The 25,426-nt window shown below is 44.2% G+C and overlaps 2 protein-coding genes across 3 annotated transcripts; both read right to left on the bottom strand.

The window, feature by feature from the left end:
- Nucleotides 1-8,413: 8,413 nt before the first annotated feature.
- Nucleotides 8,414-11,565, bottom strand: LOC125521624 (DNAJ heat shock N-terminal domain-containing protein). Of its 2 annotated transcripts, none has more exons than XM_048686685.2 (6): nucleotides 10,772-11,565; nucleotides 9,534-9,624; nucleotides 9,354-9,443; nucleotides 9,082-9,147; nucleotides 8,836-8,904; nucleotides 8,414-8,753 (listed from the first exon to the last, which is right to left on the bottom strand). In XM_048686685.2, exons 1-6 carry the CDS (start codon nucleotides 11,095-11,097, stop codon nucleotides 8,616-8,618), a joined length of 780 nt encoding a protein of 259 aa, XP_048542642.2. In that variant the 5' UTR covers nucleotides 11,098-11,565; the 3' UTR covers nucleotides 8,414-8,615. The 2 variants fall into 2 exon arrangements, with proteins under 2 accessions (XP_048542642.2, XP_048542641.2); XM_048686684.2 differs by having other exon boundaries at nucleotides 9,534-9,630; nucleotides 10,772-11,562.
- Nucleotides 11,566-14,077: 2,512 nt separating this feature from the next.
- Nucleotides 14,078-15,252, bottom strand: LOC125521642 (fasciclin-like arabinogalactan protein 1). The gene has a single exon (XM_048686703.2). The coding sequence runs from the start codon at nucleotides 15,146-15,148 to the stop codon at nucleotides 14,252-14,254; it is 897 nt and encodes a 298-aa protein (XP_048542660.2). The 5' UTR covers nucleotides 15,149-15,252; the 3' UTR covers nucleotides 14,078-14,251.
- Nucleotides 15,253-25,426: the final 10,174 nt, after the last annotated feature.

Genomic DNA, 25,426 nt, shown 5'->3' with positions numbered 1-25,426 from the left:
AATTTCCATTGATGAGTGCAAAGAAAGAACCGCTAGGATGCGTGCTAAGAAAGATTGCTTTGTGAAATTGTGTTCTTCTAGTTTTTGTGAAAATAAAGATGAAGATCTAAAAGTTATTGATGTGTCTCCTATTAAATCTTTGTTTTGCAATATGAATCTTGATAATTATGGGACCGAAGATGATCCACCTTTACCTAGAAGGCGTTCCAAAAATTCAGAGTTTTTTGATCTTGATGCAAAAATTGGTAAAAATGGGATTGAAGAGGTCAAAACTTTAGATATCAATGAACCCACTATTTTAGATTTCAAGGAATTTAATTATGATAATTGCTCTTTGATAGATTGTATTTTCTTGTTGCAATCCATGCTAAATTCTCCTCATGCTTATAGTCAAAATAAAGCTTTTACTAAACATATCGTTGATGCTTTGATGCAATCTTATGAAGAAAAATTTGAGTTGGAAGTTTCTACCCCTAGAAAACTTTATGATGAGTGGGAACCTACTATTAAAATTAAAATTAAAGATCATGAATGCTATGCTTTGTGTGATTTGGGTGCTAGTGTTTCCACGATTCCGAAAACTTTATGTGATTTGCTAGGATTCCGTGAATTTGATGATTATTCTTTAAACTTGCACCTTGCGGATTCCACTATTAAAAAACCTATGGGAAGAATTAATGATGTTCTTATTTTTTCAAATAGGAACTATGTGCCCGTTGATTTAATTGTTCTTGACATAGATTGCAATCCTTCATGTCCTATTATTCTTAGTAGACCTTTCCTTAGAACGATTGGTGCAATTATTGATATGAAGGAAGAGAATATTAAATTAAAATTTCCATTAAGGAAAGGCATGGAACACTTCCCTAGAAAGAAAGTTAAATTACCATATGAATCTATTATGAGAGCCACTTATGGATTGCCTACCAAAGATGGCAATACCTAGATCTATCTTCGCTTTTATGCCTAGCTAGGGGCGTTAAACGATAGCGCTTGTTGGGAGGCAACCCAATTTTATTTTTATTCCTTGCTTTTTGCTCCTGTTTAATAATAAATAATTTATCTAGCCTCTATTTTGGTTGTTTTTTTGTTTAATTAGTGTTTGTGCCAAGTAGAACTGTTGGGAAGACTTGGGGAAAGTCTTTTTGATCTTGCTGTAAAAAACAGAAACTTTAGCGCTCACGAGAATTGCTGTCATTTTTATTTGGAAAGTGATATTTAGTTAATTATTTTTGCAGATGATTACTAGATAAATTACTCACGTCCAGAAATTTATTTTAGAATTTTGGGGGTTCCAGAAGTTTGCGTTAGCTACAGATTACTACAGACTGTTTTTTAACAGATTCTGTTTTTCATGTGTTGTTTGCTTATTTTGATGAATCTATGGCTAGTAAAAGAGTTTACAAACCATAGAGAAGTTGGAATACAGTAGGTTTAACACCAATATAAATCAAGAATGAGTTCATTACAGTACCTTAAAGTGGTGTTTTGTTTTCTTTCGCTAACGGAGCTCACGAGATTTTCTATTTAAGTTTTGTGTTGTAAAGTTTTCAAGTTTTGGGTAAAGATTCGATGGATTATGGAACAAGGAGTGGCAAGAGCCTAAGCTTGGGGATGCCCATGGCACCCCAAGTTAAAATTCAAGGACACCAAAAAGCCTAAGCTTGGGGATGCCCCGGAAGGCATCCCCTCTTTCGTCTTCGTCTATCGGTAACTTTATTTGGGGCTATATTTTTATTCACCACATGATATGTGTTTTGCTTGGAGCGTCTTGTATGATTTGAGTCTTTGCTTTTTAGTTTACCACAATCATCTTTTCTGTACACACCTTTTGAGAGAGACTCACATGATTTGAAATTTATTAGAATACTCTATGTGCTTCACTTATATCTTTTGAGCCATATAGTTTTTGCTCTAGTGCTTCACTTATACCTTTTAGAGCACGGCGGTGGTTTTATTTTATAAAAATAATTGATATATCATGCTTTACTTATATTATTTTGAGAGTCCTTTAGAACAACATGGAAATTTGCTTTTAGGAATAATATAAAAACTTTCATAGAAGTGCATTGAATACTATGAGAAGTTTGATACTTGATAATTGTTTTGAGATATGGAGATGGTGATATTAGAGTCATGCTAGTTGAGTAGTTGTGAATTTTAGAAATACTTGTGTTGAAGTTTGTGATTCCCGTAGCATGCACGTATGGTGAACCGTTATGTGACGAAGTCGGAGCATGATTTATTTATTGATTGTCCTCCTTATGAGTGGCGGTCGGGGACGAGCGATGGTCTTTTCCTACCAATCTATCCCCCTAGGAGCATGCGCGTAATACTTTGTTTTGATAACTAATAGATTTTTGCAATAAGTATGTGAGTTCTTTATGATTAATGTTGAGTCCGCAGATTATACGCACTGTCACCCTTCTACCATTGCCAGCCTCTCTAATATCGCGCACTTTTCGCCGGTATCATACACCCACCATATATACCTTCCTCAAAACAGCCACCATACGTACCTATTATGGCATTTTCATAGCCATTCCGAGATATATTGCCATGCATCTTTCCACCGTTCTGTTATTATGACACGCTTCATCATTGCTATATTGCTTGCATGATCATATAGTTGACATCGTATTTGTGGCAAAGACACCGTTCATAATTCTTCATACATGTCACTCATGCATCATTGCACATCCCGGTACACCGCCGGAGGCATTCACATAGAGTCATATTTTGTTCTAAGTATCGAGTTGTAATTCTTGAGTTGTAAGTAAATAAAGTGTGATGATCATCATTATTAGAGCATTGTCCCAAGTGAGGAAAGGATGATAGAGACTATGATTCCCCCACAAGTCGGGATGAGACTCCGGACGAAAAAAATGAAAAAAAAGAGAAAGGCCATAAAAAAGGAGAAGGCCCAAAAAGAAAATGAGAGAAAAAGAGAGAAGGGACAATGCTACTATCATTTTTCCACACTTGTGCTTCAAAGTAGCACCATGATCTTCATGATAGAGAGTCTCCTATGATATCACTTTCATATACTAGTGGGAATTTTTCATTATAGAACTTGGCTTGTATATTCCAATGATGGGCTTCCTCAAAATGCCCTAGGTCTTCATGAGCAAGCAAGTTGGATGCACACCCACTTAGTTTTTTTTGTTGAGCTTTCATATACTTATAGCTCTAGTGCATCCGTTGCATGGCAATCCCTACTCACTCACATTGATATCTATTGATGGGCATCTCCATAGCCCGTTGATACGCCTAGTTGATGTGAGACTATCTTCTCCTTTTTGTCTTCTCCACAACCATCATTCTATTTCACATATAGTGCTATATCCATGGCTCATGCTCATGTATTGCGTGAAGATTGAAAAAGTTTGAGAACATCAAAAGTATAAAACAATTACTTGGCTTTTCATCGGGGTTGTGAATGATTTGAATATTTTGTATGGTGAAGATGGAGCATAGCCAGACTATATGATTTTGTAGGGATAATTTTCTTTGGCCATGTTGTTTTGAGAAGACATGCTTAGTTAGTATGCTTGAAGTATTACTATTTTTATGTCAATATTAAACTTTTATCTTGAATCTTTCGGATCTGAACATTCATGCCATAATAAAGAAAAATCACATTGAAAAATATGTTAGAAAGCATTCCACATCAAAAATTCTTTTTATCATTTACCTACTCGAGGACGAGCAGGAATTAAGCTTGCGAATGCTTGATACGTCTCCAACGTATCTATAATTTTTGATTGCTCCATGCTATTATATTATCTATTTTGGATGTTAATGGGCTTTATTTTACATTTTTATATCATTTTTGGGACTAACCTACTAACCGAAGGCCCAACCCAAATTGCAGTTTTTTGCCTATTTTAGAGTTTCACCGAAAAGGAATATCAAATGGAGTCCAAACGGAATGAAACCTTCGGGAACATGATTTTCTCAACAAACGTGATCCAGGAGACTTGGAGTGGGCGTCAAGAAACAATCGAGGAGGCCATGAGGCAGGGGGGCGCGCCCTCCACCCTCGTGGGCCCCTCGTTGCTCCACCGACCTACTTATTCCTCCTATATATATCCACGTATCCCCAAACATACAGGAGCACCACAAAAACCTAATTCCACCGCCGCAACCTTCTGTACACGAGAGATCCCATCTTGGGGCCTTTTCCAGAGCTCCGCCGGAGGGGGCATTGATCACGGAGGGCCTCTACATCAACTCCATGGCCTCTTCGGTGATGTGTGAATAGTTTACTTCAGACCTTCGGGTCCATAGTTATTAGCTATATGGCTTCTTCTCTCTCTTTGGATCACAATACAAAGTTCTCCTCGATTCTCTTGGAGATCTATTCGATGTAATATTTTTTTGCGGTGTGTTTGTCGAGATCCGATGAATTGTGGGTTTATGATCCAGATTATCTATGAACAATATTTGAATCTCCTCTGAATACTTTTATGTACGATTGGTTATCTTTGCAAGTCTCTTCAAAATAATCAGTTTGGTTTGGCCTACTAGATTGATCTTTCTTGCAATGGGAGAAGTGCTTAGCTTTGGGTTCAATCTTGCGGTGCTCGATCCCAGTGACAGAAAGGGAAACGACACGTATTGTATTGTTGCCATCGAGGATAAAAAGATGGGGTTTATATCATATTGCATGAGTTTATCCCTCTACGTCATGTCATCTTACTTAAAGCATTACTTTGTTCTTATGAACTTAATACTCTAGATGCATGCTGGATAGCGGTCGATGTGTGGAGTAATAGTAGTAGATGCAGAAGCGTTTCGGTCTACTTGTCACTGACGTGATGCCTATATACATGATCATACCTAGATATTCTCATAACTATGCTCAATTCTATCAATTGCTCGACAGTAATTCGTTTACCCACCGTAATACTTATGCTCTTGAGAGAAGCCACTAGTAAAACCTATGGCCCCGGGTCTATCTTCCATCATATTAATCTTCCAACACTTAGCTATTTCTATTGTCGTTTATTTTACTTTGCATCTTTATTTCTCTTTATCATAAAAATACCAAAAATATTATCTTATCATATCTATCAGATCTCACTCTCGTAAGTGACTGCGAAGGGATTGACAACCCCTTTATCGCGTTGGTTGCGAGGTTCTTATTTGTTTGTGTAGGTGCGTGGGACTTGAGCGTGATCTCCTACTGGATTGATATCTTGGTTTTCAAAAACTGAGGGAAATACTTACGCTACTTTACTTCATCATCCTTTCCTCTTTAAGGGAAAACCAACGCAGTGCTTAAGAGGTAGCATTCATCGATGAGAGAACCCTAACCTTTGCATCACCTGCTTCAAGAAAGCCCAATCAACTCTATCATAAGCTTTTGACAAGTCCAACTTATATGCACAAAAACTCCTTGAGGGATCCTTCTCTTGTTTAATATAATGCAAGCACTCGAAGGCAACCAAAGCATTGTCTGTAATAATCCTGCCTGGTATAAATGCACTTTGCTCCACATAGATTATATCATCCAGCAAGGGCCTTAATCTGTTAACAAGGCACTTTGAAATTACCTTGTAGGTGACATTACAAAGACTTATTGGCCTATAGTCAGACATCCTTGAGAGGTTAGATGTTTTTGGGATGAGCACAATTGATGTATCATTTAACACCCTCAGGCATAACACCAGAACTGGAAAAAATTCCTGACCGCAGCCAGCACTCCCTCCTTCACCGTGCTCCAATTACGCTGGAAGAAACGAGCGGGAAAGCCGTCTGGGCCTGGTGCCTTCAAAGGCCCAATTTGAAACAATGCATCGGAGATCTCCTTGTCCGTAAACGGCGCACACATCTGGTCATTATCAGCCGGCGTCACCACTCGTTCAAACAAACTTACTACTTCAGATGCATTCAAGGTAGTGTCTGCAGCAAATATATTATGGAAATACTCGTTTGCGATCCTGCTCATCGCTGCAAACTCCGTATGAACGGTTCCGATGCTGTAAGTCAATTCCCTGATCTTATTCTTCCTCGCTCTCCAGACTGCTTAAGCGCCCTCAGCGCCCTTAACGGGATTAATTTTAATAGAATTTGCCAGTCCACCGCAGCTAAAATTTTTCAGTTTAATTTTGTGTCAATTAGGGTAACTGGCGTTCACGCACAACACAGTATGGGTCGACCAGCTATGTTTTTTAATGGGTTGACTGATGAGCCTATGCGACCATTGACCGTTAACCGGTCCACCAGCGACCGTTGACCTCAGAGAGTCAGCCATTGACTTAAAAAGGGAAACATTCACATTTTTTTATAAAAGTTCAATAAATTTTAGAAAGTTCATGAAATTTCAATAAAGTTATTTTTTGAAAATGTTCATAAAAGTTTTAAAAGTTCAGAATTTGAGAAAAGATCATGAATTTGGAAAATTTGTAATTTGGCAAAAGTTCACAAAACGGAAAAGATCATGAATTTGGAAAAGAAAAGTTCAAAAAATATTTGAAAAAAGTTCATGAATTTGAAATAAAAATTCACAACAAACATAAAAAGGTTTTCAAATTTGAAAATAAGTTTGAAAAATTGCAAAAAGTTCACGAATTTGATAAACAAAAAAAGGAAGATAGAAAAAGGAGGAAACAAAAAAGGAAAAAGGAAACAAAATGGGAAAAACTGGTGGAGCAAAACACTAAAGTGGCCGGCCCATCTAGATACCTAGAGGGGGTGTGTGCCGGTTAGTAAAATACACTCTAACCGGCGCTTAAGGCGCCAAATAGGAGTCGGGAGTTTTAACCCTAGCCCTCTGCTTCTCCGTTGCGCTGGTGGCAAACCCTATTGGTGGTGGGGAGGTTCTCCGCCGCTAGTGTCCCAACGATCGTGCCACCGTAGTAAGCCGGGCGGTGACCCACCGAGCACGACATTGGTCGTCGAGTGGACGACGAGCAGTGAGACTATTGGCGTATGTTGGATCTGTGGGTGCGATGGTGGTCAGATGGTTAAGCCAAATCACAGAGACAAAGGAAGTATCCTACGTTGATACCAATTATAAGTTCAAAGTATACGATTAGAGGGGGTGAATGGGTATTTTAAATATATTCTTTGAAAAAGAAAAGTTCTTCGAAGAATAGTTGAATAACAAAACTCCAACTAAGCAGAAATGGTGAATTCTAGAAAAGTAGAAAGCTAAACTTAGGAGCATGCAATGAAAACAACTACTACTCCGTCCGAATTTATTAGGCCCCCTCTTATTTTGGGCTAACATTTGACAATAGATTTAACTAATAAAATGTAAACTACATGTCAGAAAATTATATCAGTGAAAACCTATTCCAAATACAAATCCATTAACATATTCTTTTAGCATATGCTTTATATTTTATTAGTCAAATAGATGGTCAAAATTTGAACTAAATACGAGGGGGCCTAAGAAAACCAGATGGAGGTAGTAACAAAAGTAGACAGGAGCGAGCTAGTAAGATACTAGTAAATAGAGAAACACTAAGCAATTAAACTAAACTAGCAAGAAGACACAATTCTCAAAACCAATAATGAGTACATAACTTAACAAAATTAAGTAATGGAATGGAAGTACTTGATAAGTCTTCACAGAAGTCACAGAGAGGACAGAGAGAAGAATTCTTCAAAACACAACAATGTACTCAAAATACATGTTTCAAGGAATTGTAACTCGTAAGCTTGGTGAAGACACAATGATTTGTTTACCCAAATTCAAACTATTCAAAATCCAATTCATCGCTAATGGCGAAACCAGCCTGTATGTGCACCGCACGAGTAACCTTTGCTTGGTTATACGTCTTGGTTGAAGAGGCTTAGCGCTCTTACGGCACAATAGTCCTCACATTGTTCTCCTTGAACTAAGTTTCTCAGAACTCGTAGATCTTGGCATCTTGCGGTGATCTCCAAACCGGTACAAACATGTTCTTCGACAACCAGTCCCGAGCTCAGCCAAAAAAATCAAGCCAGGCTAAGTCGGGCTTGCCATTTGAGTCGTGCCCAGGCTCCATTTTGCAGCCGAAACTGCATTTGGGCCAGGCTCGGGCTTCAGTTTTTCAGCATTTCAGGTCAGGTTTTGGAGCTGGCCTTACATGTGTACACTCTTCTAAAAAACAGCATTCGAGGCAGGCTTTCAGTCTTGTTTTCGAGCCAGTCTCCACTTGAGAAAAGGGACATTTTCAGGCTTCGGGCCAGTCCGGGGTTCAGGCTTTTTCAAGCCCAGCCCAAAACCTGGCCCGGCCCGGCATATGATCAGGTTTATTCAGGGGATGCAGATCCTCTGACGTACGTACGAAGCAAAATCAGGGATAGCTACAGTTCCCTGATCTGCCCTCGGTACGCGCACGAAAAGCAACCAGCACAGTATTTTGTCTGCAGTATAATTTTCCCACGGCCACACCAGCCAACCAGGATACAACACAGGTAACGCAAGGAAAACAACGTATAAAAACAGAGTCACTTTATTCAGTCAAACTACGTAGTACGGACTCTGCCTCTCAGGATGCCTCAACAGACCTGCAACCAGCTTACAAGCGCATGTCAGCCACCAGACTCCCGGCGCCGTGGACCCTGTCTAGTTTTCTTGAAGGCCTAACAATCTACATGGCTCCCAGTCGGGGCCAAGATCAAAGCTTCTTCACAGTTTCTTCCATAGCACGTTCATAGTATCTCATCCTCTGTGTAGCTTCCACGGCACCGTCGAAGTCCCTCTTGTCGAACGCTTCCTGGAAGGATTTGGCCCAGGTTTCGAGCTTACTCTTCATCTGGGAAAGGTTACATACAATGTGAGCCAATTCTGCTTCCCCATTGGGGATAATGGCATGGTGTAATCATGTTCAGAAGAACCTGAGATTGGATCTTCTTCAGAGTTTGCGAATCACCGGCTTCGCTAACTGCTTCGCGTATCTCCATCATCTGCAAGTTAAATGAAAGTATAGTTTTCTTCAGAGTGATCATGTGCCGAGATATATTTTCTTGGTAATATAAAATAATTAATTCTTCTTGCAGCTATTGGAAGTAAACTATATGAAAGCAGAATTTGATGATTTTTGTTGGCTGCATGCAAAAGCATAAAGGGGGAGATTGTTTTACCTCCATAAGAAGTTCTGGATCATTGATAGTCTTCTCCTCATCAACGTGTATCCCCTCAAGTTGCAGCTGCCAAATGGTTTGGTATGGTTGAAAAGCGTTTTGGCAGTAAGATGTAATTTCATATTTACTTATGTAAGTCAACGAAAGAAAAACTCAATATAACCATAACAGCTGCTGGGATGGCCCAACAAACCACACATCATTACGTCAAGCTTTTACGGTTGAACACTTCTGCATCAGTGAAACTTAAGAACACCACTGGAGCAACTTACCAAGTACAATGCCCTTGGTAAAGGTTTGCTCAGTGTGCGATATGCCTCAATGACAAGTGCTGACTGCCCAGCCGCAAAATCTCTCTCTTTCTGCAAGAGACACAAGCCATATCAGGAGAGGTTTGAAGGCTCAAACTAAAATGGGAATATCCAACTTTTGCTAAGGATGTCAGTCTCTACCTCTGATTTAGAATGAACAAGGTCAGGATGTAACTTCTTCTGCCAGTCTTTGTACTTTCCTTCTAAGTTGGTATCCTTTACGTCATATCCTCTGTCCCTACAGAAACCAGTTAAAATTTCAACCACTGTTCTATATGTTTAAGCCGTAGGGTGTTACTATACTAGAATGAACAATGTTTGCAATGTTAGGATCTTTCAAGAAATCATTTCAAGGGAGATGAATCAATGATATGATTATTAAGACGTGAGCAAGTGATGTTTAAGATGAAGCAAATGGTACAATATTGTAGCATTACAGGAACTGACAAGTGCACGGAGCGGCTGAAGATGTTTGAAAATCCAATCCTCAAAGTCGATTTTCCGAGGACAAGCAATCACACACGAGGCACGGCATCGAGATTTGTTAACAAGGTTCACCGAACTCGGCTACAACCCCGGGGCATGACTACGGGCGCTCCTCCCTGCTGACACCGCTACTCTGTTCAAGAATTCATCCGATTAACCAGTTAACTTGCCGATTAATCCCTACTCATAGGGTCCCCGAGTAGCCGATTACCCGATAAATCGTCCGATTAATTGATTAAATGGCCGATTAACTTGCCGATTAGCCTATTAATCCCCTACTCACCAGCCGACCGAACAGCTACCAGTTAACGATTTCCTCAACAAAGGCTACAATACCAACACCAGACCACCCGGGCACCGACATGCCATCAGATCCGCCGTGCACCTGTGCTATTATTTTGGCATTGGTTATAGGAGGCCTAGGATACAGGTGTCCTTGAACACGACTCCATACCCTATCTACACACCATACAAATCCAAGTCCAAACTTAACCTGACTTGTAAAAATATTCGACACAATTCCAACAGAAGATATGCATCCAGTTATTATCATAGGTAGAAAGTTGTGCCACACACAAAAGTTCATTCATCAACCAGTCCCATGCCTTATTATTTTGCTTGCTGATATATGGGGAACACGAAAGTTCAAAAGAGTACCAGCCAAAATTCCAGTATATTAACATCATAATGCAGCAAATTCAGGTGTGCTCATAAATTATATTTGTTAAGTACGGTACACCAGATGCAGCATTTCTCACAAGAAAATAAATAAAGTTGTTTCAAAACTAGAATAACAGCAAATTCAGCAAAAGACACAGCACACAGGCAAATATGGTCTGATTGCCCACAAACACGCAACAAAAGATGGAAGGTTCAGGAAGGTTGCTACTCACAGGCCAAATATTCGGAAGTAGTCGACCGCAGGATCAACGGGCTGCACACTCCTGCAGGACCCGCAGGAGAGGAATGCCCCCTTGGCGCCACAACTCCAGCACTCGCCGCCAATGCCGCCATCACCTCCTGCCTGGTTCGATAGGCTTCGAGAGGGAGGAACTCCGATGGAATCCCGAAAGGTTCCAAGATTGTGGTGGAAAGAGGATGAAGCGAAGGCGGAGCTAGAGCAGGTGGCTGTGGGAGCAGGAGGCTGTGGGGGTCGTCGGATGCGGCGGCCGGCGATTCCGGCGAGGTGGAGGCAGATCGGTCCGGCTCGGCGCCACATGGTCTTTGGCTGGTTGACCACTCGGTGGGCGAAGGCACGAGGAAATTGGGGAATTTGAGGCACTTTCCAATGCAATAGACAGCAAAGAGCAAACCCTAAATCAGAAATTGGGGAATGGGAAGTGGCGCAATGGAAAACTTGCCTCAAGTCCTCAAATCGGGCTAAAGGCTGGCCACTGGGCAGGGTTGCTGGCTTGCAGCCGGCCGAGTGCCGGAATCGGCGGACAGCGGACTGGGCGGCAGGCGCCGGTTTGCAGGGGCGCCAAGGGGGCGCGGTAGCGCCGAGCTCCGGGAAGGGGCGCCTCCTTGGCGTCTAGCGACGGCGAGGCAGGCAGCGACGGGCGATGGCGTCCGGCGAGGTAAGCGGCGAGCCGGCGAGGTCAGGAGCCGAGCGGCCGAGGTAGAGGGCGAGTAGGGGCTCGGTGCGTCTGTCCCAGTTTTTTTTGTCTGTCCCAGTGTGCCTGCGTGCGTTGTTTGTTGGGCTAGCTTCTTTTTTTTTTGAGAATGTTTGTTGGGCTAGCTGGCTGAGATGGGTCGGGAGATTGATGTTGGGCCTTGTTTTCTTTTCTGGTCTATATGTAATTTTCTATGATATAGGCCGGTTTAAAATTCCAGGGTGGGCCACGACCCACGAAATCACTAATTGAGGAGCACTTCTTTCAAAGATCACTTCCACCCTCTTCGGATTGCGACAAGTGACACGCTGCATGTGTGTCACTTGTTGCAACCTGGGAGTTTTTTTTTTCGTAGATCCGTTTATTTAAAATGTTTTATCTCTTAAACCGTGCATTCAAATCTCAAATCGTTTTCACCATTGAATTTCTCGCGTCGAGATCTTCAATACTAGATCACATATTGATAGATTATGGCAAACTTTTTTCACAAAAAAACTCGAACAAAAAGCCGAACCGGAAGCACTTTATTCTTTCCGAAAGGCACGCTTGCGCCTCTTGTGAAAGCAAAACCGTGCCTCTCACGAAAGGACAAAAAAAAAGAGAAAACACATTTTTTTCGTTTCCGTGAGGCACGGCCGTGCCTCCCACGAAAGATTTTTTTATTTAGGAAAGACGCCTTTTTATGTTTCCGAGAAGCACGGTCGTGCCTCTCGTGGAAGCAAATCCATACCTCTCGCAGAAGTAAAACCTTTCCTCTCGCGGAAGCAAAAGAAAAACGTTTTTTGCACAACTTTTTTTTGTCGAAAAGCTAAGAAAAAATGGTAGAAAACCGAAAAGCCAAAAAACCCTTAAAAGCCAAAAACGTGTGTGAAAAAGCAAAATAAAAAACAAAATTTGGAGGCAGTGCCCAGAGCACGGCAGGTAGCGGTGGCAGAGAGCGCGCTCGCTCTCTTCCCACCCCAAGTGGCTCTTGGGGAGGCTCCCGAAGAAGCGCACCTCAATTAGTGACCCACCATGTCCACCCTATAGGATGTTGATCCGTCTTTTGAGTTATTCCCATTAAAAATTCAGCACCTAGTGATCATTTTGACGCTGAGAGGTGGGGGACCTGGCATCTTCAAGAATCCTATGTTCTTCGTCATCATCTAGTGATCAGCCCCGGGGGGGGGGGGGTGAAGAGGACGAAGTAGACTGGCGCTGGGAGAGAGGGTGCATGCGGACATCCCGAGGCTCGCTGGAGAGAAGATAGAAGGAGGAGTAGGGCGTAGAGGCAACTCACCTGCCCCGCCGTCGAGCTGTGAGTCGTGCCGCTTCTCGTCTTGTCTCAAGCGCCGCTATGGACGTGTTTGGTTAGGTGCATGGATGTAATTTTGGACCGTTTGGTCAGGTAGGTTGCATCAAAATCTTGGCTCACATGAATCTCAAAGCACCTCTTAGTTAGGCGTTCGAGTAACAATATAATTGTTAGTTTCCACTCAGCCAGACTCGTCTCGTGCAAGTAGGGGCAACGCGATGCTGGGCTCACGTGAATAGGAAGATGACACATGCTTGCAGGCGTCCCCAAAAAATCGATGGGAGTAATACGGTCATCTCCTGCCGACTGCTCGCCCTATTTACCTACCTTCGGCTCACCGTCTGAACCCGCGCCGTCATTTCCCTTTCCCCTTCGAGCACTCCCTCCTAGGGTTCTTCTTCATCGACAAGTAGGTAAGTTGCGCCATCTTCTCCGGTCGACGATGGTTGGCAATGGCGATTCTTCTTCCTCCTCTTCTCCGAGTTGTTCATTGACGACTCCGCCTCGCTACTCCGATGGCTATAAGTAACATCACTCCCTACTCGTTGTAGAGTAGATCTGTGACCTTGTTGTAGCTTAGATATGTGAGTATGTGGTAGATTAGACTATTGCTTCATGATGGTGTGTGAGGATGTGGTAGAACAGATACTAGTGATGCCGTTTTGGTAGTATGATAGGTTTTGATTGTCGTTAATGATGATGCTCATAGTGTTTTGGTAGATGTAAATGTTTTCCATGTCAGTTGAATGCTAGTTTGGTGCCTGTGGTAGTGTGGTGAGATTGATGATCAGTCCATGCTAGTTTGGAGTATGTGCTAGATAAAGAATTTGCCATCCGGATGTGATTTTGAGGGGAAGAGTAAGGGATAAGACGGGGCTTGCGTTGTTCCCTCAGATTGCTACAGGGATCGAAAGTTTTGTGTGCTTTGCGCAGGGGGTGCAATGGAACGAACAATGCACCCGCCGCAATTGTCACCGTGTTGAGATTTGTGGCTGGGATTGGCCGCACGAGAGATCGGCTTCCAGAGAACGTACACTGTACATCATTTCCGTAAAAGTAAACATTTCCTATGTGATGAACTAATGCGGTTGGATCGATCGGTTTCCATGTGATCGTGCAAGAGTAGGTTTGAATTTTGTCGATAGACCCCCTTGCTAAATGGGTGTTCTTCCTTGTTTTACAAAGGTGGATTTGCAAGATCCCTCAAAGAAAAGAAAAAGGTGGATTTGCAAGATTCATCGGAAAGTCTAGAGCTCGGTCCATGCAACGCAGAAATAAATTACTAGCAACAATTCAAACATAGCCATGCACTCCTTGACTAAACGCGAGCATCGTCCAATTATTCTGCTCAAATCTGCCAGCGATAACCAGCGCTCATTAACCACTGTTTCCATCGGGTAAGAGCGAGCACTAATCGCGGGATCCAGCGCCCCTGACAGCGGGCATTCATTCCAAGCACAGATTGCTCACCACAGCAGAAACACGACGACCGGCACGGCCACCGCCACCACCGCGCCGAGGCTCCACGGCTCCGAGTCGCTGGCGCCACTCTTGTGCTCGTCGGCAGGCGGCTGGTCTCCGTCCGCCCCAGGTTCTTCCGCCGGCGTCTCCACCACGGGCGTTGGGGAAGGCACGGGCTCTTTGGCCGGCTTCGGCGGTGGCGCGGTGTGATTCTTTGGCGACGGAGGCAGGGCCGCCGGGGCCTTAGCAGGTGCAGGGGCCACGACCGGCGCCAGAGGAGCAGGCGCAGGCGCAGGCGCCTTGGGAGCAGGAGCCGGGGCCGGGGCCGGCGGCGTGGGCACCTTCGCCTCGGCGGTGAAGGACGAGATGGCGTCGCTCACCTGCAGCACGGCGATGTCCCAGGGCGCCTCCTTGACCGACTTCACGTAGAACACGGCGGCTGTCCCGTTCACCCCCTCCGCTGGCCGGAACGAGACGTGGTCGTCCTTGCCGCCCCGCGTGATGTTCACGATGCCGGCGGCCCCCGGCGCGCCGTGGGCCTGGTAGAGGCTGGCGGCCTGCCTGAACCCGCCGTCGAGGGTGCGGAGCCTGGCGTCGCCGAGGTAGTCGAGGAGGACGTGCAGGGAGAGCACGCGCGCGAGGGCGTCCGGCTGGAGGCGCCGCTCCGCGAGCCGCGCCACGGCGGCGTTGTCGACGGCGAGGACGGTGACGGGGCTGCGCGCGTCGATCTCGGCGCTGAGGTTCGCGCCGGCCAGGGCGGCGCTGAACTGGGTGAAGTCCGGGCTGGCGGCGGCGAGGATCTCCGTGATGTTGTGCCGTCCGGCCTGGCCCTGGCACAGCGGGAACGCGCAGAGGAGCAGCAGGAGGAGGACGGAGCAGGGGACGGCTCCGGTGGACGCCATGGTGCACCGCTGCGCGCCGGGGAAGGACTACTACCGCGCGCGCTCCTCCCGTGTCGCTCGCTGGGCCGCTGGTGTCTGGAGAGGGGGAGGAAGGGTTTAGGCCAGGCCCCTAGATATACTATGATGAAGCTGCCGCGTGAGCCTCACGTGGTCCGGCCGGAGCCAGAACCACCGTGCGAGAGGCGATACGAGGTGGGGACACGTCGTCAGACGCGCGCGCACGCCACTGTACACGGAGATACGCACGCACGAAGGGTGGGTGGGTGTGCATGCAGCAGGATATGGAAATGCTTAATAATGTTACTACGACAATGAGTTAATGCTGTATTTTTTCGAGTGGGGTGAATCAATGCATGCAATTTGTGACCGGATGCTATTTGTGCGCTGCTTAGCTGGTGGCCCGTCCCGCTCTTCGCCTCTTTGACAGCGGAGACAACTGGACGAAAGCTTGATTGGGCATGCATCAATGGCGGCCGTGGTGAAAATGGGAGATGATGAGAGGTGCGTGGTAATGAGCCTTGTTTGGATGCCAAATCGGTGGCGTGCCATGGTCTGTCCTCTGCTACCAACCGTGCTTCTTGTGGCCGCACTACATAAATGGTTCCCTTTTATCACATTGTTCCAAAGGTGTGCGTGGCGAGGCGTCTACTGAGGAGAGGAATGCTTTCACGCTGCTAGCTGGAGAAGATTGGACTGTCTAGTGACATTTGTACACACGATCGGCCTAGCTAGAGTGTCACAAGAAACAAGAAACGGAAGCATATGTACACGGCCTCCATTAAGACAGTGTGGTAAAGTGGTAACCGCGGCTCTTTCCTGGAAACTTCGTGGGGCTATACCTGGTTGGGGTTCCTTCGCTCCTACTTAACTCGGCCCATTTCGGCAACTCCTCATCTGAGGTGTGTATTTATCATCTTATCTCTCTGTTAATTGCTAAGCACCCACCACACTACTATTTCGTGACCACGATACCCCTTCGGGTCCACGTCGCTCTCGTCGGGGCGACAACCAAACATTAGCCTCCGGCAGGCCCCGCCCTTTGTCCCTCTCCCTCGTTGCCGCCAGAGGAGCCTATCGGGAAACTGTATTGCCATCGATGAAGGTGGCAGTGAGGTCCTCGTCACTCTGCTGTCCGCTCTCGAGTACATATCAGGTGCTCCAGCCCCTCAAGTGCTCCTATAATACAAGCTCCTGTGAACCGCTGGATTTGAGATCCAAGGGTCATGTGAGGAGCTTCGGCAAAATCGCAAAAAAGAACTCCAGGAGGCAAATAATTGCGCGCAAGTCCAACATCTCGGCTGGTAACCTTGGGATCTCATATCCAACCGCCCCACGGGAGTTTGTATCATGGGAGCACCTGAGGGGCTGGAGCACCTGATATGCCCCCTATAATCTCTAGTGCAGGCTCAAGAAGACGAGGTGACTGCCACGGGTGGAGAAGGCGACACCCCTCCACGAGAAGCGACACTGGATGGTGATGGTTGTTCCCTTGTGCGAGCGGAGGGTGATGGCCGTGGACCGTGGGTCGTTCTAGCAGTACTCATTCCAGATCTCAAGGCCCCGGGTCTTGAACCTCTCAAGCGGCCTCAGCCTTGCCATATCTAGACACCGCGTGGTGTCCATCTGCCGGATCTACCACTAGTAGAAAAGAGGGTTTTGGTTCAGGCCGGGTCAGCCCATTAGTCTCGGTTCAGTCCAGAACCGGGACCCATGGGGGCATTGGTCCCGGTTCGTGAGGCCAGGGGCCTGCCGGGCCTCGTGGGGGCATTGGTCCCGGTTCGTCTGGCTCCTTTGGTCCCGGTTGGTGGGACGAATCGGGACCAATGGGCCTCGCTCCTGGCCCACCACAATTGGTCCCGGTTGGTGGCTTGAACCGGGACCACAGGCTGCCCTTTAGTCCCGGTTCATGCCACGAACCGGGACCAATGAGGTGCCTACCCGCGAGCAGAGCACTACAGAGCTCTATTTTTCTCTGGCCGGCGAGGGAAGGGCTTTGTGGTGCTCTAGCTCACCTCCTATGCACATGAGGTGTTCGATGAAATGCCCGAGCCACACTAGCTAAGCTTTCTCCTGTCGAAGCTCGACCTCAAAGCTCCATTTTCCTCGAGATTTGTCTAGGTTTAGCGGCCCGTCACATCCCATTCCCGTCTTCACCACCGTCGATCGCCCGCGCCGATCTCGTCGCCGGCACCACCGTGGTGAGCCTCTTGTTCTTATCTTCTTTCTGAAAGAAAAAAAATTCTTACTTTAGATAGATACTTGTCTAATTTTCTTACTATTTTATTGCTTGTTATTATATAGTGCGATGGTTTTGGTATCCGCCCCCGTCGGCCCTCGTCCTGTCTATGATTCGGATGTGGTATATATTATCTTTTTATAACTATTTGGTTCATTTATTGTTTATGACAATTATGTCGACCAACATGACATAGATTTTATTTATGTAGGAGGTAGTTGAACCGGAAATTCCAACCGACCCTATTGTCAAGAGGTTAAATTTAGTTGAAGAAGAAAACAATTACTTGAAGGAAAAAATAAAAAAATTGAGGAGGAGAAGATGATATTGGAGTTGCATGTTGCGGATGTCGTCGATGATCACAAGATCAAGATGGATGCAATGCGCTTGAAGATTAGAAAGATTAGAAACTATGCCATTCATACCGAGGCTTGGTATCATTATGCCGTTGGATCAATTGTTACCTTGGTTGCGATTATGATCGCATTTGTTTTCGCATTGAAATGTTTTACATAGTTTCAATGTATGGTTTAATTAATTAGATGTTCTGGAGAGCTATATGTTGTTAGATGAGAACTATGTATGTACTTTGGTTTTAATGTGATGATGAACTTCTATTAATTTGGTCACTTAATTATCTATTCATGATGTTCTGTAATGGTTTTTGACACACTTAATTATATATAATGCACGCAGATGAACCGGCAATGGATGTACGGTGACAGACACACCTCCGAGTACATTAAGGGCGTGCATGATTTTCTCGAAGTGGCTGAGGCAAACAAGCAGAATGGTTTTATGTGTTGTCCATGCCCTAAATGTGGGAATACGAAGTCTTACTCTGACCGGAAAATCCTTCACACCCACCTGCTTTACAAGGGTTTCATGCCACACTATAATGTTTGGACGAGGCACGGAGAAATAGGGGTTATGATGGAAGACGATGAAGAATAAGAGGACGATGACAACTATGTGCCCCCTGAATACGGTGATGCTGCAACGGGGGAAGCTGTTGAAGATCAAGAGGAACCAGATGATGTGCCCAATGATGCTGCAACGAGGGAAGCTGCTGAAGATCAAGAGGAACCAGACGATGTGCCCGATGATGATGATCTCCGCCGGGTCATTGTCGATGCAAGAACGCAATGTGAAAGTCAAAAGGAGAAGCTGAAGTTCGATCGCATGTTAGAGGATCACAAAAAAGGGTTGTACCCCAATTGCGAAGATGGCAACACAAAGCTCGGTACCGTACTGGAATTGCTGCAGTGGAAGGCAGAGAATGCTGTGCCTGACAAAGGATTTGAGATGCTACTGAAAATATTGAAGAAGAAGCTTCCAAAGGATAACGAATTGCCCAACAGTACATACGCAGCAAAGAAGGTCGTATGCCCTCTAGGATTGGAGGTGCAGAAGATACATGCATGCCCTAATGACTGCATCCTCTACCGCGGTGCGTACAAGGATCTGAACGCATGCCCGGTATGCGGTGCATTGCGGTATAAGATCAGACGAGATGACCCTGGTGATGTTGATGGCGAGCCCCCCAGGAAGAGGGTTCCTGCGAAGGTGATGTGGTATGCTCCTATAATACCACGGTTGAAACGTGTATTCAGAAACGAAGAGCATGCCAAGTTGATGCGATGGCACAGTGAGGACCGTAAGAAAGATGGGAAGTTGAGAGCACCCGCTGACGGGTCGCAGTGGAGAAAAATCGAGAGAAAGTACTGGCCTGAGTTTGCAAGTGACCCAAGAAACGTATGGTTTGGTTTAAGCGCGGATGGCATTAATCCTTTTGGGGAGCAGAGCAACAATCACATCACCTGGCCCGTGACTCTATGTATATATAACCTTCCTCCTTGGATGTGCATGAAGCGGGAGTTCATTATGATGCCAGTTCTCATCCAAGGCCCTAAGCAACCCGACAACGACATTGATGTGTACCTAAGGCCATTAGTTGAAGAACTTTTACAGTTGTGGAATGGAAACACTGTACGTACGTGGGATGAGCACAAACAGGAGGAATTTAACCTGCACGCATTGCTGTTTGTAACCATCAACGATTGGCCCGCTCTCAGTAACCTTTCAGGACAGACAAACAAGGGATACCACGCATGCACGCGTTGTTTAGATGAAACTGAAAGTATATACCTGGACAAATGCAGGAAGAATGTGTACCTGGGCCATTGTCGATTTCTTCCGACCAACCATCAATGTCGAAAGAAAGGCAAGCATTTCAAAGGCGAGGCAGATCACGGGAAGAAGTCCGCCATGCATACCGGTGATCACGTACTTGCTATGGTCAATGATTTACACGTAATCTTTGGAAAGGGTCCCGGCGGACTAGCTGTTCCGAATGACGCTGAGGGACACGCACCCATGTGGAAGAAGAAATCTATATTTTGGGACCTACCCTACTGGAAAGACCTAGAGGTCCGCTCTTCAATCGATGTGATGCACGTGACGAAGAACCCTTGCGTGAACCTGCTAGGCTTCTTGGGCGTGTATGGGAAGACAAAAGATACACCTGAGGCACGGGAGGACCTTCAACGTTTGCACGAAAAAGACGACATGCCTCCGAAGCAGTATGAAGGTCCTGCCAGCTACGCTCTTATGAAAGAAGAGAAATAAATCTTCTTTGAATGCCTGCTCAGTATGAAGGTCCCGACCAGCTTCTCGTCGAATATAAAGGGAATAATAAATATGCCAGAGAAAAAGTTTCAGAACCTAAAGTCTCATGACTGCCACGTGATTATGACGCAACTGCTTCCAGTTGCATTGAGGGGGCTTCTACCGGAAAACGTCCGATTAGCCATTGTGAAGCTATGTGCATTCCTCAATGCAATCTCTCAGAAGGTGATCGATCCAGAAATTGTACCAAGGCTAAGGAGTGATGTGGCGCAATGTCTTGTTAGTTTCGAGCTGGTGTTCCCACCATCCTTCTTCAATATCATGATGCACGTCCTAATTCATCTAGTCAACGAGATTGTCATTCTGGGGCCCGTATTTCTACACAATATGTTCCCCTTTGAGAGGTTCATGGGAGTCCTAAAGAAATATGTCCGTAACCACGCTAGGCCAGAAGGAAGCATCTCCATGGGCCATCAAACAAAGGATGTCATTGGGTTTTGTGTTGACTTCATTCCTGGCCTTAAGAAGATAGGTCTCCCTAAATCGCGGTATGAGGGGAGACTGACTGGAAAAGGCACGCTTGGAGGGGACTCAATAATATGCAGAGACGGATATTCTTGGTCTCAAGCACACTACACAGTTCTACAGAACTCTACCTTGGTGACCCTGTATGTCGATGAACACAAGAACAGTCTGCGCTCCAAACACCTGGAGCAGTGCGACGACTGGATTACATGTGAACACATCAGGACTTTCAGCAGTTGGTTGGAAACACGTCTCAGAGGTGACAACACTGTTTGTGTTGAGCTGTACTTGTTGTCCAGGGGACCATCTTTGACTGTATTGACTTACAAAGGATACAAGATAAATGGGAATACATTTTACACGATCGCCCAAGATCAAAAGAGCACCAACCAAAACAGCGGTGTCCGCTTTGATGCAGCAACCGAGATGGGAAATGACACATATTATGGTTACATAGTGGACATATGGGAACTTGACTACAGACATGATTTTAAGGTCCCTTTGTTTAAGTGCAAATGGGTCAATCTGTCAGGAGGCGGGGTATAGGTAGACCCATAGTACGGAATGACAACAGTGGATCTGAAAAATCTTGGGTACACTGACGAACCATTCATCCTAGCCAATGATGTGGCACAGGTTATCTATGTGAAGGACATGTCTACCAAACCGAGAAAAAGAAAAGATAAGGAAGCGAATGCTTCATACGATGAGCCAAAGCGCCACATAGTTCTTTCAGGAAAAAGGGACATCGTGGGAGTGGAGGGCAAGACAGACATGTCTGAAGATTATGAAAAGTTTCATGAAATTCCTCCCTTCAATGTCAAGGCTGACCCAAGCATCCTGATAAACGATGAAGATTATCCATGGTTACGGCGCAATAAGCAAATGACACAAGCGAAGAAAAAGTGAAGACTTTCTCCCGCAACTATTATGATGATACCATGCCAATTTTGTAACAGACGAGTATGATACCATTGTCCGTTTTGTACATGCACATGCTATGTGGGTGAAATTATGATACCATGCCAACTTTCAACTTTTTCAGAGTTCATTTGAAATGCTTTAATGTCTTATGGTTCGGCCCTCATAATACCATTATTCCCGGTTCGCTCCTTCTCAACTATGTTTTCACCAAGAACACTCAAGAGGGCAGCCACGTGGGTCATTGGTCCCGGTTCGTCTGGACCTTTTGGTCCCGCTTCCATGCACGAACCGGGACCAATGCGCCTCGCCCCTGGCCCATGACCATTAGTCCCGGTTTGTGCCACAAACCGGGACTAAAGGGTTGGTCCTCGTTGCGGTCAGAGTTTAGTCCCACCTCGCCAACCTAAGGGTGCTCACACCGGTTTATAAGCCCGTCCCTCTCTGCCTTGTTGAGCTCCTCTCAAAGTGAAAATAGATGCCCTTATACAGGGAATTTGACCTAAATTCAGAGTGAATTTCTTTAAAATTCATAGAAATTTATTATGAATTTAGGTTGAATTCTCTCTATAGGCGCATCTATTCTCATTTTTTAGTAAAGTTAATCACAAACTTGTGATTCACACAAAATTCAAAGAATTCAAATTTTAACTATTCAAATTTAAAAACTAATGGCACTAACAGAAAGTTTATAATTTTTCTAAAACTAATGGCACTAACAGAAAGTTTATAATTTTGCTGACCTAAAAGCAAAAAAATTAAAAAATAAAGAAAAAACAAAAGAAAATAAATAATGCAAAAAACAAAACAAAAAAACTGGAAAAAAACTATTTTTATAGTAAAGTTAATCACAAACTTGTGATTCACACAAAATTCAAAGAATTCAAATTTGAAAACTAATGGCACTAACAGAAAGTTTATAATTTTTCTAAAACTAATGGCACTAACAGAAAGTTTATAATTTTGCTGACCTAAAAGCAAAAAAATTAAAAAAAAGAAAAAAAGGAAATAAATAATGCAAAAAACAAAACAAAAAAACTGGAAAAAACTATTTTTATAGTAAAGTTAATCACAAACTTGTGATTCACACAAATTTCAAAGAATTCAAATTTTAACTATTCAAATTTGAAAACTAATGGCACTAACAGAAAGTTTATAATTTTTCTAAAACTAATGGCACTAACAGAAAGTTTATAATTTTTCTGACCTAAAAGCAAAAAGAATTAAAAAATAAAGCAAAAAACAAAAGAAAATAAATAATGCAAAAAAACAAAAAATGAAAAAAAAACTATTTTTATAGTAAAGTTAATCACAAACTTGTGATTCACACAAATTTCAAAGAATTCAAATTTTAACTATTTAAATTTGAAAACTAATGGCACTGACAGAAAGTTTATAATTTTTCTAAAACTAATGGCACTAGCAGAAAGTTTATAATTTTGCTGACCTAAAAGCAAAAAGAATTAAAAAATAAAGCAAAAAACAAAAGAAAATAAATAATGCAAAAAACAAAACAAAAAACTGGAAAAAAACTATTTTTATAGTAAAGTTAATCACAAACTTGTGATTCACACAAATTTCAAAGAATTCAAATTTTAACTATTCAAATTTGAAAACTAATGGCACTAACAGAAAGTTTATAATTTTTCTAAAACTAATGGCTCTAATAGAAAGTTTATAATTTTTCTGACCTAAAAGCAAAAAAGAATTAAAAAATAAAGCAAAAAACAAAAGAAAATAAATAATTCAAAAAACAAAACAAAAAAAATGGAAAAAACTATTTTTATAGTAAAGTTAATCACAAACTTGTGATTCACACAAATTTCAAAGAATTCAAATTTTAACTATTCAAATTTGAAAACTAATGGCACTAACAGAAAGTTTATAATTTTTCTAAAACTAATGGCAATAACAGAAAGTTTATAATTTTTTTGACCTAAAAGGAAAAAGAATTAAAAAATAAAGTAAAAAATAAAAGAAAATAAATAATGCAAAAAAAAAAATACTGCCACCTATTGGGCCACCACGGCCTGAATACGACTAGAAAGCCAACCTGGGCCAGGATTCAGGCCCACAGAAGGCCTAGTAGACCCACAGACAGTATAGTGTGAGATTAGGCCCATAAGCCTGCATTTGAGAGGAGCTCGAGAGGGCAGCCGCAGTGGGGCTTATAAACCACTCCGAGCCCTCTCAACTAGCGAGGTGGGACAAAACTTTTGGCCACGCGTAGCGCAAGGACTTTGGTCCCGGTTGGTGGCACCAACCGGGACCAAAGGTCTCTGTTTCCCGCCCTTTGGGCTGCCGAAAACTGACCTTTGGTCCCGGTTGGTGGCACCAACCGGGACTAAAGGGGGCATTGGTCCCGGTTGGTGCCACAAACCGGGACCAATACTCTGTGTATATAAGCAGGACTTAGGAATTTTTCAGTTTCATCGACCATTTGCCCCCGACGATGCCGATTGAGCTCATCGACGCCCGCTCCTCGTCGCCGTTGCCCCGCGCCCTTGCCCCGACGGGTCGCCGCCCGGTCCTCGTCGCAGTCGCCCTGCCCCCACGCGCCGCCCCGCCTCGAGCTCCCCTGCTCTGACGCGCGCGCCACCCCGGTGCCCCGAGCCCCTACCCTGTCCCGCCCACGCGCGCCGGCGCCCTCGCCGCCCCCGCTGTCGCCATCGTCATCGCTAGCCGCCCCTGCTGTGAGCCGCCGCGCCGCCCCGGCTCTGTTTTTTTCAGAGCATGTTTTTGTTCATATATGTATAATTTGTTCATATATGTATTTTTTTGTTCATATGTGTATTAATGTTTTTTCCATATATGTAATTTTTCTGGTTGTAAAAGAGTTAGGAAAATTTAGAATATGCTAAATATATATGTCAAAAATGTTTTTTTGTTCATAGAAAGTTTTTTGTTCATATATAGAAAGTTTTTATATATGACTATGGATATATATTCGATATATATGAGAAATGATGATCCATGGAAAAGTTTTATATATGCAAAAGTTACATTTTTAGAAAAGTTTTATATATCTAGCTAGGAAGGGGAAGAAGAAGAAAAAGAAGGATAGGAAAGAAGAAAATAAGAAGAGGAAGAAAGAAGAAGAGGAGAGGAAGAAGAGGAGAAATAAATAAGAAGAGGAAAAAAGAAGAAAAAAGATGAGAAGAAGAAAGGAATAGAGGAGAAGAAGAAAAATAGAATATTTCTATTTTTCTTCTTCTCCTCTATTCCTTTCTTCTTCTTCTTCTTCTTCTTATATTTAATCGGGTAAGTCGTTGTCGATATACCCCGTGTCCCGATAACTTCAACACGAGGGGGGGGGGTTCGACCTACCCCCTCCCCGATAACATTATTTTCCCATGTATGTGTGTCATCGTTGTCGATATAACCCCCTCTCGGATAACTTCGACAGTGATAAATTATACCACGGGAGCACCCCCCGGCCCTCTCTCTCGACCAAAACTCTCGAGGACACACCCAAACCCTAGAAAAAACGATGTCGGTCTCCTACCCCCTCCTGCCGCGCCCCTACCCTTGAAGCGCTGACGAGGCCACCCGAAACCCGGAATAAGCTAGGTCTATGTTTGCCACTAATATATCCACATGCTGTCATGTTTGTGTAATAATTGCCATGTTGTAATATTTGCAGAAACAATGGAGCACAGACAAGACGAGGAAGCAGAAGAGGTGTTGGGGGACATAATCTTAGCCGGAGGTGATGTCTTGTCGTACCTTAACGACAATGATGGTCTGGAAGAACAGGGTGAAGAAGCAGGCTACGGTGATCGAATAATGGAGGAGGAAAGACATGATTATGATGGCTCCGGTGACCCAATGCTGGTGCAAGAAGGAGCCCGTGGTGACGGCTCCAGTGACCGAACAGAGTCCGGCCAGGTAAATATATTAGTTAAGCCTGTGCTGACTAGCTAATTGATGCATTCATTGTTTTGGTATGTACACATATTAATTAACTC

This window comes from Triticum urartu, chromosome 7A, assembly GCF_056163025.1.
Source record: "Triticum urartu cultivar PI428250 chromosome 7A, HENAU_Tu73, whole genome shotgun sequence".
Lineage (NCBI taxonomy): Eukaryota > Viridiplantae > Streptophyta > Magnoliopsida > Poales > Poaceae > Triticum > Triticum urartu.
This window is presented reverse-complemented; position numbering and strand designations above follow the sequence as displayed.

What these genes read in the sequence shown, in the direction of transcription:
- LOC125521624 (XM_048686684.2), bottom strand. Translation starts at nt 11,097, where the DNA reads ATGTGGCGCCGAGCCGGACCGATCTGCCTCCACCTCGCCGGAATCGCC. An exon ending in TTGTTCATTCTAAATCAGAG is followed by an intron (nt 9,444 to 9,533) that starts GTAGAGACTGAC and finishes TGTCTCTTGCAG; the next exon opens with AAAGAGAGAGATTTTGCGGC. An exon ending in ATCCAGAACTTCTTATGGAG is followed by an intron (nt 8,905 to 9,081) that starts GTAAAACAATCT and finishes TTTAACTTGCAG; the next exon opens with ATGATGGAGATACGCGAAGC.
- LOC125521642 (XM_048686703.2), bottom strand. Translation starts at nt 15,148, where the DNA reads ATGGCGTCCACCGGAGCCGTCCCCTGCTCCGTCCTCCTCCTGCTGCTC.